The following is a 16,799-nucleotide window of genomic DNA, read 5'->3' on the forward strand; positions in this document are numbered from 1 at the left end:
TGGATATACTGCAAATATTTTTCCCTTTGTATGGCTTTTTAATGCTGGTTTTTGCCAACCATAGTTCTTAACTGTAGTAATTTTGTGTCTTACGGAAATCTCCCTCTACCCAAACGTCAACATGTTTAACACTATCTTTTACAAAATGTTTCGCCCTTGATATTTAGATCTACATGTAACTGATTTCTGTCTATAATAGCCCTATTTTTTTCCTATACGAACACTCAACTGTACAAGCACCAATTACTGAAAATATTAACCGTTCCACATCACTCCACAGGGCCACCTTTGTTCCAAATGAAGTATTCATGCAGTTTCTGGACTGTCTTCTGCTGGTCTATTCGTCGATCCTCCAAGTAGTTTGTCTGGCCTTTATTTCCTTTCTTCAAGGCAGTCTAGTCAAAGGCAGAGGAGACCGCCTCACTGCATTCTGTATTACGCGTTCCCTCCATGATTTTCCATATTTTCCTCTTCCATGCTCCTTCTTGTGTATTTCTGACGCACTAATGTTCACTTCAGCTTTGCCTAGTATTAGCCTTTAAACTATTTAACTTCAGGTAATTACTTTGTAATTATAAACTCCTACTTGGTTCTTTTCCAAATCTGCCTTGTTATTTTTTATAGTTTCCAGTGTCCTACCATTATGCACTGATCTTTGCTTTTTATTTTTTCAACTGCTTTCATGACGTTTGATCATCGCAGTATCTCAACATTCTTCTGGGTTTTTTTGCTGCTTCTTGAATTCAGTGCTGTGTGCATATGCGTACATCCAGATATGACCTGAGCGCTGCATAGGAAAATCCCATATTACTGCATGGTTCACTTTAGGTCTGGGACAATGTCTCTCTTCTCCCAGAGGTTTTGTTTCTTCCAGAAGGCGGGGGCTTTCCCGGCCTACGCATCTCTGTCTGATTAATTAGTACGCTGCTATGTGGGGTGGTTACGGTCAGCCTGGGGTCTGACACCTTGCTCATCTTCACTCCCAGGTCTCCCTCGCCCGCCTCCCCTTCCCTCCCAGATCCTTTTCCCACCTCCACTGCGCCACCTCCATCTCTTCACATGGCTCACTACTTTGCACTTTAACATGTTCCCACCAGCTGGAGCCACCAGCGGGACAAGCCAGCCAGTGGGACAGTCACGCACGTAGACCTCCTTGCGGACGTGTCACGCTGTATGTATTTTAATTCTCTCATCTTAGAGTTACCATGAGATACTCAACTTTTTGTGACTTACATTGCTTAGGGTGACGGTCTCACGATTCGTCCATTTTCCAAACACGACTCACAGCGGTCCTTCTCTGCAGCAAGCAGCATCCACTGCGTGTCAACAATTTATTTATCCGTTCATCCGCTGCTGGCATGCAGGCTGTGCCTGTGACCTAGCTACTGTGTGCTGTGGTGCTGCAAACATGGCCATGTGTCTACTGCACAGCGGCCCCTCGTCACCAACTTAACTTGTGCCACGAATCTGGAAAACAGGGCCGCGCGGGTGCAAGGTGGACGGCCACGATGCGTTCATCGCTCTACGCAGCGCTCACAACCAGACTGAAACTGCCATTGCTTCTGCTTGGGAACCAAGCTGCTTGCACACAAGAGCACCGGTGGGCTGAGGCAGGCTGTGCTGTGGCAGAACGACTCCAGGTCTTCAGGGAGGACACCCAGCAGAGGCACGGCGGGGTGAAACAGGGTTCCTATCTTCAGATTTGTGAGAAATCTCCACACTGACTTCCAAAACGGGTGTACTAACTTACTCGATCCATCTCCCTCACTCTGTACAAAAAACCAATCTAATTTGTTAACCCACGTTCCGGTACTTAATCTAGGTTAGGCCTCCAACAGGCACTGGGTCGGAATGCGAACCGAGGAGCTCTGTGTTGCTCGCTTGCTCCCCTGCTGTCCCGCTACTGCCTCTTGCTCCTTCTCTCTTTCCAGTGTGCAGCGTGACCGGCAGGAGAGGGAGGCTCCCTGCGGGCGTCTGCGATCCATCGCTCCTACTGACTACCACGTAAAGCGCTCTTAAATCTGTTACTACCAACATTTTACTGAAAACGAAAGATACCTTACAGTTTTTACCGTCAGAGTAAGTATCGAACAGCTTGACTTAGCAGTGAACTTAGTAAAAAATAAAGCTTAATCGCTAGTCCATTCATAGATGACTCCAACAGGAGGCCGCACGTCTTAGTCACACCCTCAGCCCCGGACAACCCCCAACCCTTAAGGAGAAGAGGCTCACTCTGGCGTGTGTCTCAGCTCACAGTCCAGCCCGCACGGAGGGGCAGGGTGGCTGCTCCTGCCGTGGTGGGAGGGGCGCAGACAAAGAGAGCGCAGCCCAGAAGGCGGAGGAGCCCTTCCGGGCCACCCCTGCGGTGACCCAGCTCGTCCAGCCCCCATCTCAGGACAGCCGGTCAGCTACGTGCCCTCCTAACGCAGGCCAGGCGCCTCCGGAGCCCCGTCTCCGTGCATGAGGCTCCTGGGGGCCACCGAGGTATAAACCACGAGACCTAGTTATGTGATGTTAAATTCCAACTGAAATGTTAATGGGTACTGCTGTCACTCATAACCGCCTGCTGGTTATACAACACGACTGGCAACACGGCTCAGTACATTACTAAAAAGTGTTCAGGGATCTACTGATTCATAGACAACAGGTGATTTATTACTACTTGCTTTTCATATTAAAACTTAGAAAACAATTTTAAGCCATTGTAAGTATTTAAAGTAGCAATACAAAGAAAAATCCTAAGTACTTCTAACACTTATTTTGACTAAACAAGCTCAGACATACAGTATCAATTATTCTACTAACGTAACACACAAACGTGGACATGGTTTGGCAATATAAGAAACAAATAAAAAAAAGCACAATCAGAACAGACAGATGGCAGCTATGTCCAAGGATAACCGAAATAAATTTGGAAAATTTTGGCCACCTGTCACTTTCAGAAAGTTTCAATTTTATTGGTCTCTAAACCACAGCTTCAACCCAGAAGTAATTTATGATTATGGGGCACTCATACTTTAAATAATTCCTTCGAACAAGATCAACTCATTGGATTAAAATCAGTAAGTGTAGGTATTTCTCTCCATTTGCTTCTTCAAATTATCCGAGAATCACTATCACCTTTTAAGACATGGTTCAAATTTCACAGAAAACAGGAACTGAACATAATGTCCTTTGAAAGAAAGTAGTTACTAGATATTAGTTCTCTAATTAGCTGGGGTTTCAAGTCATGATCAAAAACACTTAACATTCCAGATCGTGAAAGTCTTCAGGAAACAAATTTCCTATGCAACATACAGATGATAATGTCAAAATCTCATGTATAAAATCCACCTTTTACAGAAGAAACATAATTCTTGTTATACGTGTAGAATTATTCTTCTGTCAGTCATCTTAAGTAAGCCAGAGTCAGAAAACATATGCAGAAATCTAAAGTGTAGTCAAATTAAGAAACAGAATATCTAAATGTTACACATCAATATATAAATGCTCTTCAATGTGAAAAACCCTACATTTAAGAAACCACAGAAAAGTTTCAAAACTTTAGTTCACCAAATTTAAGAGCATTCTGAAAGTCACCTTACATTTTTAAAGCTGAGTAACTTCACGGTGTTATGCTAATGACTTAAACTTTGGAGTTAGACTGATTTTGATTCTAGTTCAGCTACTTACTATCAGTGTACATATGAAAAAATTAATCTTTTGAGTCTTGAATTGCTGAATCTATAAAAGGGGCAATATTTATTTTGTGAGATTATTCTATGGATTAGAAATGCATAAAATGAGGCTGGGAGTATACAGTTCAGTGGTAGAGTGTCTGCCTAGCATGTGTGAAGCTCTGATTCTATCCCCAGCACACACACACACACACACACACACATATACCCATCCTGAGAGACAGACAGAATATATTCTCCAATAAATGGTAGCTTTATTTGCAAAGGAGCATTCTGAAATTAAAACGAGATTATGAGCAAAAGAACAGAAATCTAACCAACTAACTGCTGTTGAGAAGATGCTGGTGTATAGTTGTCAATGTCCTAGTAGAAGCACCTACCCTTTAGTTGAGTGGCCTCAGAGATAGAAATAAAAATGTTTTTTAGACTACAACTACACTGATATGGGAACTCAACACAGGAAGTCTACTAACTCTTCACAAAATAAGCAGATTACATTAAATAATCTCTATATTCATTTATAACTCTAAAAGTACTCAAAAATAAGTGAGTAGGGGCTGGGGATTTAGCTCAGCGGCAAAGCGCCTGCCTGGCAAGCGCAAGGTCGTGAGTTCGGTTCCTGGTACGGGAGAAAAACCAAAAAAAAGTGAGTATGCATGAAGGCTAGGAAGGCGGACTGCCTGGAGTCACACTCGGACGAACAAGTTTCACATTTCTCATCTACAAATGAGAACCGTAAAGGAAGCTGTCTCAAAGTGCTATGGGAATTCACAAAAACTGATATATATGTATATATCTCTCTACACACACAGATTGCATAGAATGGTGGCTAGAATATAAAAAATTAACAAACGGTACAGCTCCTAAAATGGAAAACAACTGATAATGTATAGTCATTAAAATGTTTCAATTCCGTTTTAAGTGCTGCAAAACCAGCAGAAGAAATACACTCATGCATGATATGAAAATGTTTCAGTCAGCACTGGGCCACATACGCCATCTGGGCATACATGAACCAGTCACAGTTAGGTGCTCCCTCAAGATGATAACGGAGCTGAAAAATTCCCACTGCCTGGTAATCGTGTGGCACACTGCACTGTGGTGATGCCAGCATAAACAAATCTACTATGCTGTCGGTCATAAAAGTACTCTCTGCACGGCAAAAGAAACAACAGAGCTACGAAATAAGCTACAGAACCACTCCGACAGAGGTCTTATGCTATAATACATAAAGAACGAAAAAATATTAGACTCTCAAAATGAAAGACCTAATCAAAAATCGGGCAATTAAAATTAATAGAGACTTCTCAAAAGAAATACAAATGGTCAATAAGTACATGAAAAAATGTTCGGCATTTTAGCCGCTAAAGAAATGCAAATCAAAACAACACTGAGATTCCATCTTATTTCAGTGAAAATGGACATCATCAGGTACTCAAAAAGCAACAAACTCTGGCAAGATCGTGAGGAAAAAGGAACCCTTCTGCACTGTTGGTGGGAATGTAAACTAGTACAACCACTGTGGAAATCAGTGCGGAGAGCTCTCAAAATACTAATAATACAAATTCCACTTCACCCAGCTATACTTCCTCTGGATATCTTCCCAAAAAGAGTTACAATCAGTATTTCAGAGATATATGCATACCAGTGTTTATAGCAGGACAATTCACAATAGCTAACTTATGGCCTATATGCCCATCAACAGATGAATCGATAAAGAAAATGTGATATAAATACACAATGATCCTGGTACCGGAGAAAAAACCAAAAAAAAAAAAAAAAATACACAATGAGGTCCTACTCAGCCATAAAGGTTAAATTTGGAAAATGGACAGATCTCGAGCTATAATCCTAAGTGAAATAAGTAAGACACAGATTAAATAGTGCAAGGTTTGTCTAAGAGAGACGCAAAATATAGAGAAAAATACAAGATGTGAGATACAGGAAGGCAGACTTTGCAGAGGTGGGACGGGAGTTTGGGGAAGGAGAAGAGAGGGCAGGAGGAGAGAAGGGGGAGAAAAATGATAAGGATGGGCTATGCGGCCGGGCACGGTGGTGCACCCTTGTGACCCCAGCACCTGGGAGGCTAAGGCAGGCCTGCTGCTGCGAGTTTGAGGCCAGCCCAGGCTACATACTGAATTCAAGACCAGCCTGAACTAGACAGTTAGACCCTGTTAAAAAAAACAAACAAAAATAAAAAACAAAAGATGCGCTATGTATAAGGTACCAATTCCCTAAAATGAATGTAATTACTATGTATTGCAAATATATGCTAATATTAAGAATTAAAGCACAGCACATACAATTATGAACAGTATACAGTAACTGATAAATACCTGCCTCATTGGCTTATGTACTTACCATACCATGCTTTAGTGGACTGTTTCTGCTTACTAAATTTTACTGGGAAACAGCATGCCACGTTCAGCCGGTAGGTTTTACACACCTCACGTTTACTGTATTTCTCGGCTGCATCAAGAGGCCCCTGCCCTGTACAACCTTGCTCTGTGCAAGCATAATTCCTCTTGCTTGCACAGCAAGAAGTCTCCTAACAACCCATTTCTGAAAATGTACCCTTAAAAACTGTTATCACATACTTTCTCTTTGAAGAAAACCATGTTCAGACCACGTTACTGGTGTTTTAGAAGGGAAAATGGCATTACGTTTGTACAACAGCTTCTATGTGCCCCCTCAAAAGCATGCAGAAGAAACTCTACCCGCAGTGTAGTACTGTAAGAGGGAGGACCTAATGGGATGTTTGGTTCATGAGGGGTTTCCCTTGGGACTGGATTAACCCCCAACTCTAACCCTAACTCTTGACAGAGGCACTCAACATGCTCACTGGAAGAAAGAAATGGTGCTGGAAAAAAAAGAAAGCAAAAGAAATGGTGCTGGAAAAACCGGCTCTCTAAATGACGAAGACTAAAATTGGAACCAGGTCTACCACCATGCAGGAAACTCAAGTCAAAATGGATCAAAGATCTAAATATTAAAGGAGAAACACTAAATCTACTGGAAGAGAAAGTTGGTAAAAATCTTCAAGACAGAGAGGTAGCCAAAGAGTTTATGAAGAAAAACCAAACTGTGCATGAAATACTTCAAAGAATTAACCACAGGGAATCTCATATTATTAAAAAGCTTTTGTACATCAAAATAAATCAACAGAGTGAAAAGACACCCCCAGAGAGTGGGAAAAAAATTTAGCCACTGTCCCTCAGACAAAGGACTTCTATCTAGAACATATAAAAGATTAAAAAAAATCAGGCCCCCAAAATTCAAAGACCCAATCCAAAAATGGGCATCTGAGATGAATATGTACTTCTCAGATGAAGAAACACAAATGGCAAATAAATACATGAAAAAGTGTTCAACATCATTGGTCATTCGAGAAATGCAAATTAAAACAACACTGAGGCTCCCTCTCACCCCAGAAAGAATGGCTATCATCAAGAAATCAACCCATAACAAACGCTAGAGGTGCTGTGGGAAAAAAGGAACTGTTCTCTAATGTTGGTGAGAGTGCAGACTGGTGCAACCACTGTAGAAATCAATGTAGAAATTCCTCAGTAAACTAGGGTAAGAGGTCCCATTGAATCCAGCTATTCCCCTTCTGGGGATTTTTCCAGAAGAATTCAAAACATCATACCACAGCAGTATATGTGCACCCATGTTTACAGCAGCACAATTTGTCACAGCTAAATCCTGGAAACAACCCAGATGCCCATCATCTAAGGAATGGATAAGGATAAGCAGACGTGGTACTTTTATACAATGCAGTACTACTGGGCCATAAAGACAAATAAACTTAAAGATTTTTATAGGTAAATGGATGCAACTTGAGACCATACTCATTAATGAAATATATCAAACTCACATGTTAAACATCGTGTTGTCTCTCTGGTATGAGAAACTGACAGAGTAAATGATGTCTAAAATGTACAACAAATGCTGTGAAATGGGGAGAAATTTTTCAAAAGGAAAAAGGAACTAGGAGGAAGGGGAAAGCGGAAAGGAAGGAAGGGAAAAGGGAGAAAATGCAAATTAGTTATATTCTTGGTGTCTCTTAGTTCATAGAAAAGGAAGATTTGTGCTAATATCGACTGGAGAAGTCTTTATGCCTTTATCTTGTACTGAGTACCTAATTTACAGATAATAATATGCAATGTATTAACTATTGCTATTCTCCTATCATCTTGTTATGAAACTATTTTACCTTTTCTCTATAAATAAAATTTTTAAAAACTTTAGGAAGAAACATGGAACAAAAGAAAAATTTTTAAAATGAGCTTCTAGTGTAGTAGGAGATCTGGAAACTCCCTACTTTCTACGCTAAGTGAAGTAATACGGCTGATCCTGCAAGCAATGGACACCGGGCCGCACCTGTGGATTCATCCCCGCCTTGGCCGTGAGGCTGACGTTAAGACACCTGTCACACCCACTGACTGCTACTCCTTCCCCTAACGAGTGTGATCACCGTTTCTCTAGTCTGGGTCAAAAGCGTTCCTATATAAAGCTGCACCCAATCCCAGTGAATCTGCAAATGACAATGACTGGCAAGGAAGCATACAAATATAAAGCAGCACCACAGAGCAGGTTTCCTTAGTTATCTGGATACCTTCCCCCTTTATCCTTCTGTGAATTACCCATCAAAATTCAATCCTACAGCTAGTCAGCAAAACTGGTATCAAATGCAATGTACTACATCTCTCTGACTTATTTACGAAAAACAGTTTTAAAAAGGAAAGCAAATAGCACATTCACTGAACAATAAAAATTGTAGGAAACAACAGCTGCAACGTTACAATTTAAAATTGGAATGAGATTATGAACAAAACGCAACAGAAGTTAATGGTAAAATTGCAGCTTTTTAATGTAAATGACTTGGAATGACACAGAGTCATTCTGACAGTATTAGACTCAGTAAAACTAACAAAAACAAAGCTATTCATATGGAGTTAGGCAAAGATTCCTTAGCTCTGATAGCAAAATATTCGCAAGAGAAAGGTAACTGATGACCTGTACTATACCATCTCTCCTCTCATCAAGCCTACCTACGGCTGACGAACTGATCTACTCCAAAGGCTTCTTTGGTTTTCTCCTCTTGCCACATTGGGTCTGCCTCACCCAATGGATTAGTGGAAGAGTTTAGCATTCTAGTACTACTCTATTACTCTGACAGAAATGTAGCAAACGCACTGGGCGTGCTGGCGCATGCCTATAATCCCAGCACTCTGGAGGCTGGGGCAGGATTGCTGTGAGTGTGAGACCCGCCTGGGCTACACAGTGAGAACTTGTCTCAAAAAACAAAACAAAACAAAGGCAATAAAAAGTAATTTAAAAAAAAAAAAAAACCACTCAATATGATACAGAGCTTCACCATACAAGACAGCACGAATTCAACAATGACTCTTATACTGCACGTGGACTGGGCAACTTCGCTGAGGATAACAGTGTATAGTGTAGCAACCATTGTTGATTCCTATCATTTTGTTTTGAAGTCATGTATTGTTTTGTGTTGTTTTTTGTTTTCGTCTTTATTGTTGTTGTTTTGTTATTTTTTTCCTCTTTAAAATAAAAAAAAAAGAAATATAACAAAATGGGTTTAAATGTATTCTTTTTTTTGTTTTGTTTGGTTTTGGTTTTGGTTTTTTTTTCCGGTACCAGGAATTGAACTCAAGACCTTGTGCTTGCCAGGCAGGCGCTGTGCTGCTGAGCTAAATCCCCAGGCCCAGGTTTAAATATATTCTTAAAAAATTAATCAGTATCAACATCATTTAGAACATGAAAAACATTTCAAATTAACAATCAGTTAAAATCCAACTTAAAGAATTTGACAGAGCTTAGAATTTAGATTAATAGTATTATCCTCAAGATGGTCTTGTCCTCACAAAGCTCTTAATAATTTGTTTCAGTATATAATTTTCTGACTCCACCACTCAAAAGGATTGGAACTTGTGCAAATGCAATGGATGTTCTTTGAATTATGTTTCAGATAAAGGTGACGCTTGACCATTGCCAAAAGTCCGAGATCACACAGAGAGATTAAAAGTTGTGGTAGGCAGGGAGATGGGCAGTGGGAATAAGGATGGGTAGAGGCAAAAATTTCATGATCAAATGAATGCTGAAATATTTTTCTTTCTGTGTTTCTTCCTACATTAGATTAGTTAAACTAAGTTAAAAAATCTAAATGCCTGAAAGGGCACAATGCCAACACCACAGGCAGAAGTTACCATCTAAAAACGAACTGGGAACTGCAGACAACTTAGACTCATGTCAGTCTTGAAAAGCTAAAGTAGCAAGTCACTCAACAAGGGCACTGCTGAGCAGGAGTTTCTACATAACCTTGAAGGTCTTCAGAAATCTCAGGCTCTTTCCCCACATTACTGAATTCCAATATTCACAACTTCATAAAGCTGCTCCACACCATTAACACACACACAAGCACTGGTCAAGAACAAAGGCTGCCGAACTTCTTCTGTGAAGGACGAAACAGTTAATATTTTAAGCTCTGCAGGCAATATGGCCCCTACTGAAACTACTCAGTTCGACCACTGAATAATGAATCAGGTATTACGGAGATGTAACGGATGTGTAACAACTGTTCTCATCTAGAGTAACAGGACTTCAAATGCACAAGGCAAAAAAAAAGACGAGCGAAAGAAAAAATAGACAACTGAGCAAAAAGGGAGATTGTGATATCGCTTCTCAGTATTGACAGAACTAGAAAGAAAACTAGCAGAGATGCTGATACATGAACAACACTATCAACCAACCTGACCTAACTGAATTGATAGTATACTCTGCCCAAGAACACATATTTTTCAAATGCAGATGGATAAACACATCTCCTAACATGCCTTATAATTTTTAACAATTCAAATTTAAAACAAGGTTCTAAAATTTTGATATAAGCATGGATGCATCTTGTAGACGGTTGGATTTCACCACAGGATATTCAAAGGTGAGCTCTTTATTAGAACCATGTATGTCAGGATGTGAAAATCCTTCTTGTGCGGCTATTCATTCTACAAATAGGATACTCCCCATATAATTTGTGTCTGGAAGGTGGGACAGCACATCTAGTCCTTAAAACAAGTCCTGACATAGAAAACTAGAATTATGCACATTACGTACTCCAATCATATGGAATTAAATTAGAAATCAACAACAGAAATATGGGAAACTGCAAATACTGCATTAGGATATCACATGACAAAATTATAAATAAATCATGGGTAAAGAAGAAATTTCAAAGGAAATTAGAAAATGCCTTATGAAAGTGCATGGCACTGGCTTAAAAACATACACATAAATATAACGAAACCACTCAAGAATAAAGCCTTACATTTACATTTGATTTTGGACAAAGATATTAAAGTAGTTCAATAAAGGGTCTTCAGTAAATGGTGGTAAAACAATTGGATATATACACAAAAAAATGTAAGATGCCTACCTCCTATCAAAAGCAAAAAAGCTCAAACTGCATCATGCACCTAAATGTAAAAATAAAATGATAAAGCTTCTGGAGAAAACAGAGGAGAAAAATATTTGATCTAGGGTTCAGTAAATATTTCTTGGGTACGATATGAAAAGCAGTCTATAAAAGAATTGATAAACTGGACTTTAAAAAATTAAAAAGGCTTAGTGCTCAAAAAGCATTCTTAGAAAATAAAATGGTAAGTCAGACTGGAAGACAACACTTTCCAAATCATGTATGTGATAAAGAATACTGCTGCCTCCCGCACAGGTTCCCTTTCCCAGCCCACAAGGACTAGAGAGCACCGCGCCCAGGCAGGTGTGCATACCTCCTCTTAGCATCACGTCTGTAAATCACACCACAACGAGCTGGTGCGAAGCAGAACACTGCGGAGGTGAGCTATACTCTGCTATGACCCACGCCCCAGCCGCAGACTACCGCATCTGCCATACTGTGATCGCAGGTGCTTGTTTACACGGCGGTCTCTTTCCCCTCCCTTCACAGAATACGCTGAGGCCTTGCTTCAGGACAGAAACATCTGCGATCTTCAGCACCCAGTACTGTGCGGCGCTCAGTGCAGTTAATGATACTGAAAAGAAGACTGGGTTGGTCGTTACTACAGACACAAACTCCGCTGTACAGTCTCAACATCGAAGGCTCTTCAATCTATGACTGCTTCACTAGTGAGCAACCAGGAAGGGGGAAGCATGTCACATGCTGAGTGCTCCTAACATTTTGGTCGCTCTTTGCTAGACATCCAACTAAATCACCCTGTCAAAATAAATTCAGTGTTTCAATTCCACGCACAAAATTAAATAAGGCCCAAGAGAGAATCCCCTTTTGCAACTAGGATCTTGACCTTACGAGCGTAATTTCAACTCTGGAAGCTAGCACTGTGTCACGTATCACAAACACTGACAAAGTGAAGGAGACCAGCTTACCTGCCAGGAAACTGCTCCCAACACCGCCGTCGCAAGAAGGCTGAAGAAAACCAACTGCTCTGAAATTAGGCAAAAGTGGCGCATCCCTTTGGATGCCATGATTCTGTCAAGGCTATTGTCATCTGCCCTGTGGGCAAAATACACTTTATGGCAGTCATTCAGTTTGGTATGGAATCCCCAAAGCGTCAGAAGAAAAATAATATGGCAAATCATCCAGAAAATTCCAAAAATGGAAAAGCCTGGTATTACAAAATACCAGAGATGAGTATCTCTCAGTTTAAATGCTGACAAAATAAAAAATGTAAGCTCAATCATCCCACTGAAAACAACGGAAAGTCTTCTGCAGATTCTTCCGCGGTACAGAAAGGGTTTCCATCTTTCGGTCACTGAAAGTCCACTAAAGTAAATGTCAAGGAAAGGATCAGTTATTAGGCAAATAAAAAAACAGGCAAAAGCAACTGGATTTCTGGGAGTTTCCAATGAAGAAAAAAACAACACCACTGCAAAAATAACCAAGTTTGGAATAGCTAGGAAGGACTTCATCCTCAGGTCAATAATCAGCATGGCCAAGGCCACAACAAGTAAAATGACACTCAGAGACTTCTCTACCAACATGGTGGTGCTGGCAATGGCAAATCCAACAAGTTCCAGAAACTCCACTGTAGTTAGTAAAGTGGGTCGATGACGGACGTAGCCAGAAATCCTTTCCACGAACGCGCATAACATCCTTAACACTATGGAGGTCAGAAGTAAGTATTTAGTTGATTCTTCTTTCACATCACTTTTAAAGGATGAATTATCGAGAAAACACAGAAGGCCAAGCAGGAATCCAAACCAAAGATTGGAGAGACTTAAGCTTGCTGCTTCCATTGAAAAATAATAGTAGAGTATGCTGGCAATGCCAAGAACAAAAAGACCAAGGATAAAAATTACCAAAATTAAGGAGTTGGCTGTTTTTTCCCATCTTACATAAAGACCTAAACAAATAGCCACCAGTAGGTTTATCCTGGCTAAGTAGCCGAGGTACCGCACTGAAGAATGCATGTTCACTTCTCTATTTACTTCCTCCAGTCTTGTCATGGCGAGGTAGAGACAGTGACTAAAGCAGTAACGCAGTGATTTACACATGTACTCCAGCAGTGCGGGCTTTCTCCTCAGGTTACAAAAATTCACTTCTTGTATCTCATCCAACCAATCCAACGCATCAAATCCAACGTATCAACATTTTCTCAAGTAGAAATTTTGTTTACAGTGATCTAAAAGGAAGAAAAAATATGTCAGTGTTAACTTTACTTCACATTTCATGTTTTTTTAAACACAGAATAAGTAACTGACAAATGAAGGTTCTTCTGAAATCCAGTTTAACATCTGGTTTGTAGATCTCTTAAAGTAACTGTTTTTGGCATTAAAAACTCCGTAGTTTATTCAAAGGAAAATGGCTGTGCTTTCTATTCATCTTACTAACCCTCCATGACTAAATCACCATCAACGGTCATCACCATCACCATCACCATCACCATCACCATCACCATCATCTTCCAGAGATGAAAATTTGACTAATCCATTCTTATTCCAGTGTTCAGCTACGTTTAGGTTGTAGCCATGGCTACGGAAAGCTACTCAGCTCCTAACAGAATGAACTACTGCATTCTTACTTCTAGTAACCATTACAATCCACCTAAATCCCCTGCGTCTTTTTACAAACCAGCTCTAATAATGCTGTAAAATCTTAGATTTTACACTGTTTAACTAATAAACTCACTTAGATGTAAAATTTAACTGTGTTAAAGTTACTCAATTCCTAAAGATGGCTTATAACTGTTCCTGAACTTTTACTTCTACTAAATTACTCTGACAATGAAAACTTGCATTCTAAATCTAAAAATAACTGTAGCAAGCTGAAATTTAAAAAACAGGAATGATCATCAACAGTCACTGTAAAGGAAGAACTTTTTCTATCCTACTTTTAAAAGGTACTAAAAGATTACTTTGTTAGAATACCCAAAAATTATTTCAAACATGAATGTCCACAGTTGCACCTAAAATATGACAGTGCTTTAAAAAAAATGCTGTAACCGTTCATTAGATAATTACTCAAAATTTCCTAGTGGATTGCTTCCGAAGAACGTATCTCTTGTAATGGTGATGGCCATACAATACTGAAGCAGAATTCAAGTATTCAAAAGCAGTTTGCGAGCTGGGGATATATTCAGCGAATGGTGGAGTGCTTGCCTAACGGGTGCAAGACCCTGAGTTCATTCCCCAGCACAGGACAAAAAATACACAAAAAACACTAGGTTTTCATCGGTTTACAGTTTCATAACAGCAGTACAAAGACCCAGGAGAAACACAGGACAACCTGGAATTAACTCATGAAGTACCAATCTGGTGGAAGAGAGATATTACTGAAAGAACTTCAGTGTCTCTGCAAGGTTCCAAGCGGTATCAGGAATTCTGCCTTGTTGGGGGGCAGTGAGGGGATTACCTGGAATCTCACGCTTGCCAGGCAGGCAGTAATTCTACTTCTACATGTTCAATAACCATGTATTTTGTAACTACATTTATTTAACTGAGTAAGTATTCCAACTGATGTGCTTCAATTACATTTTCAATCATTTCTTAACACACAATACTAGTAAGAATATCTTCAGTAATTCTGGTTTATCTTTTAAGTGTGAGAAACTGACAAAATGTAGAATAAACTGAATTATGTGTGTGTGTGTGTGTGTGTTTAAATATTACTCTTGTGTGTTACAGAATCATTCACCAAATATGTTAAGACATACACCCTCAAAAGACTGACGGTACAGTTTGGGCTCAGACTATTAAAATTACTGGAGAAAAAAATCATTACAGTAGGCTATATCAGCACACTGTAAATTCACAAGACACCGTTCTTCGCTTCTCTGTGCTCAAACCTCTTTTCCTTCTTCTTAATTTTTTTTTTTTTTTCCGGTACCGGGAATTGAACTCAGGACCTCGTGCTTGCCAGGCAGGCGCTTGTGCCGCTGAGCTGTATGCCCGGCTCCTCCTTCTCAGGTTTCTGATCGAGACTTCCCATGACATTTTCCTCACAAGTCTGTCTCCTACAGTCACCAGAAGGAAGCTCTCCTGTATTCCCAACACCACAAACCTACTTCTAACTACACCTCTGGACAGAAGGGCAGAAGGCTGTCTATCCCCACTTCAGGTTAAATCACCCATCCCTCCTGCGTATCTCTCCCCTTCTTTCTCTTCCAGAGTATCACCCTCCAACCTTCACTTAAACGTTTGTAAACCTGCTTTTCTCAAAGTGATACAAGATAAACCACCTCAGAAACAACCCTTGTCCGTCCCGTCTCTGCTTCCAGGGTCAGTCGTCCGTCCCCTTCTGACCCCTCACATCGACTCTCATCCAGTTACTTTCCAAGACATGAAAGAGTAGTTCCCACCGCATGACGGTTCCACCAAATTCTAAATACTGAGGATTTCCCACTCAGTGTACTGTGCATACTTGAACAGCCTTTAACTCCAAGTCCTCTCACCCTCTTTCTTCCTCTGACTTTCTCTTCCTCTGACTTCCCAAGATCGGGTCTCCGGATTTTCTTCCTGACTCACTGGTCTCTCTTTAAAAGTTGTTCGGAGGCAGGAGGATCGCTGCGAGTTCAAGGCCAGCCTGAGCTACAAAGTGAGCTCAAGGCCAGCCTGCACTACATGATGAGAACCTGTCTCCCAAGGAACCAAAAAAAAACTTAAAAGTTCTCTCCTTCAAAGTAGCCTTTGGCTACTCAAACCCAAACCTAGGCTATTCTCTTGCTACACACTTTCTTTGAGGGGTCTCAAGTATTTCCAAATCTTTAATTACATAACATAACTAATCCATATCATGGAGTACATGCAGCCACCTTCTTATGGGCCAAAACAACCCAGCAAATAATTACTTCTAAATGGTTAATCTACAGAACCTCCCATTCTTCTTCCAAAAGACAGCCTGAATTAGCGTAAAACAAAAAAAACATCCTCCCCATACTTTCCTCTTGGTCTCCCAGCGCGAATGATTCCAACGAAAATTACTCTGAGGCAGATAAAAAAGCAGCATAGAAAGCCCGTCAGTATAAGGAAGAGCTAACTGATCACCTCGAGACGCTATTTTATAAAACGTCCTCGGCTGGGGCTGTAACTCGGGGTCGCTCTGGGTCTCATCCCTTACATCACAAGACAGAGAAACCCATGCAACTCCTCTTCCGCGCCACCACCTCCCCCTTCACCCTCAGCAGAGCCTTTCTAGTTTTCCTGAACATCTCAGATATTCTACTTTTCATTCCCGAAGTCTCCACTCCAATTCGGCCACCAGCACCTCACGCTTGAACGTCCTTTCTTGTGCACTACAGAGGCGTTCATTTCAAACCTAAATGCATCCAGGCACTCTGCTACCCACCAGACTCTCCAGTGACTTCCCATCGTCCTGAGCAGCGACGTCTAAACTCCTTACGACGCTCTACACAGCACCCTCTCCGCACTGCACCTGAATAACTCTCCTGTACAGTTAGCACTCTGCCTCTGAAACTCTGCATTCCAGACACGCTGCTATTTCAATTCCCTACCGCACGAATATTATTTCCTGTCTAGGTACATCCCTTTCTCTCCCCCTGTGTGTCCTTGTCTTCTCACCTGGCTTACCCTGACCCTCAGGTCTCTACTTAAGTCATTTTAAGACAATCATCC

At 40.7% G+C, this 16,799-nt stretch overlaps 1 protein-coding gene across 3 annotated transcripts in view; it reads right to left on the reverse strand.

The window, feature by feature from the left end:
- Tmem168 (transmembrane protein 168) overlaps window positions 1–16,799 on the reverse strand; it is a 30,350-nt gene that overhangs the window by 11,061 nt on the left and 2,490 nt on the right. For all 3 annotated transcript variants that reach the window (XM_005388107.2, XM_005388106.2, XM_013516064.1), the window contains exon 2: window positions 12,096–13,351. In XM_005388107.2, coding sequence (XP_005388164.1) covers window positions 12,096–13,223 — 1,128 coding nt within the window. In that variant the 5' untranslated portion in view covers window positions 13,224–13,351. The remainder of the gene's footprint in view (window positions 1–12,095; window positions 13,352–16,799) is intronic.

Source organism: Chinchilla lanigera, unplaced genomic scaffold (genome assembly GCF_000276665.1).
Source record: "Chinchilla lanigera isolate Chin_1 unplaced genomic scaffold, ChiLan1.0 scaffold00031, whole genome shotgun sequence".
Lineage (NCBI taxonomy): Eukaryota > Metazoa > Chordata > Mammalia > Rodentia > Chinchillidae > Chinchilla > Chinchilla lanigera.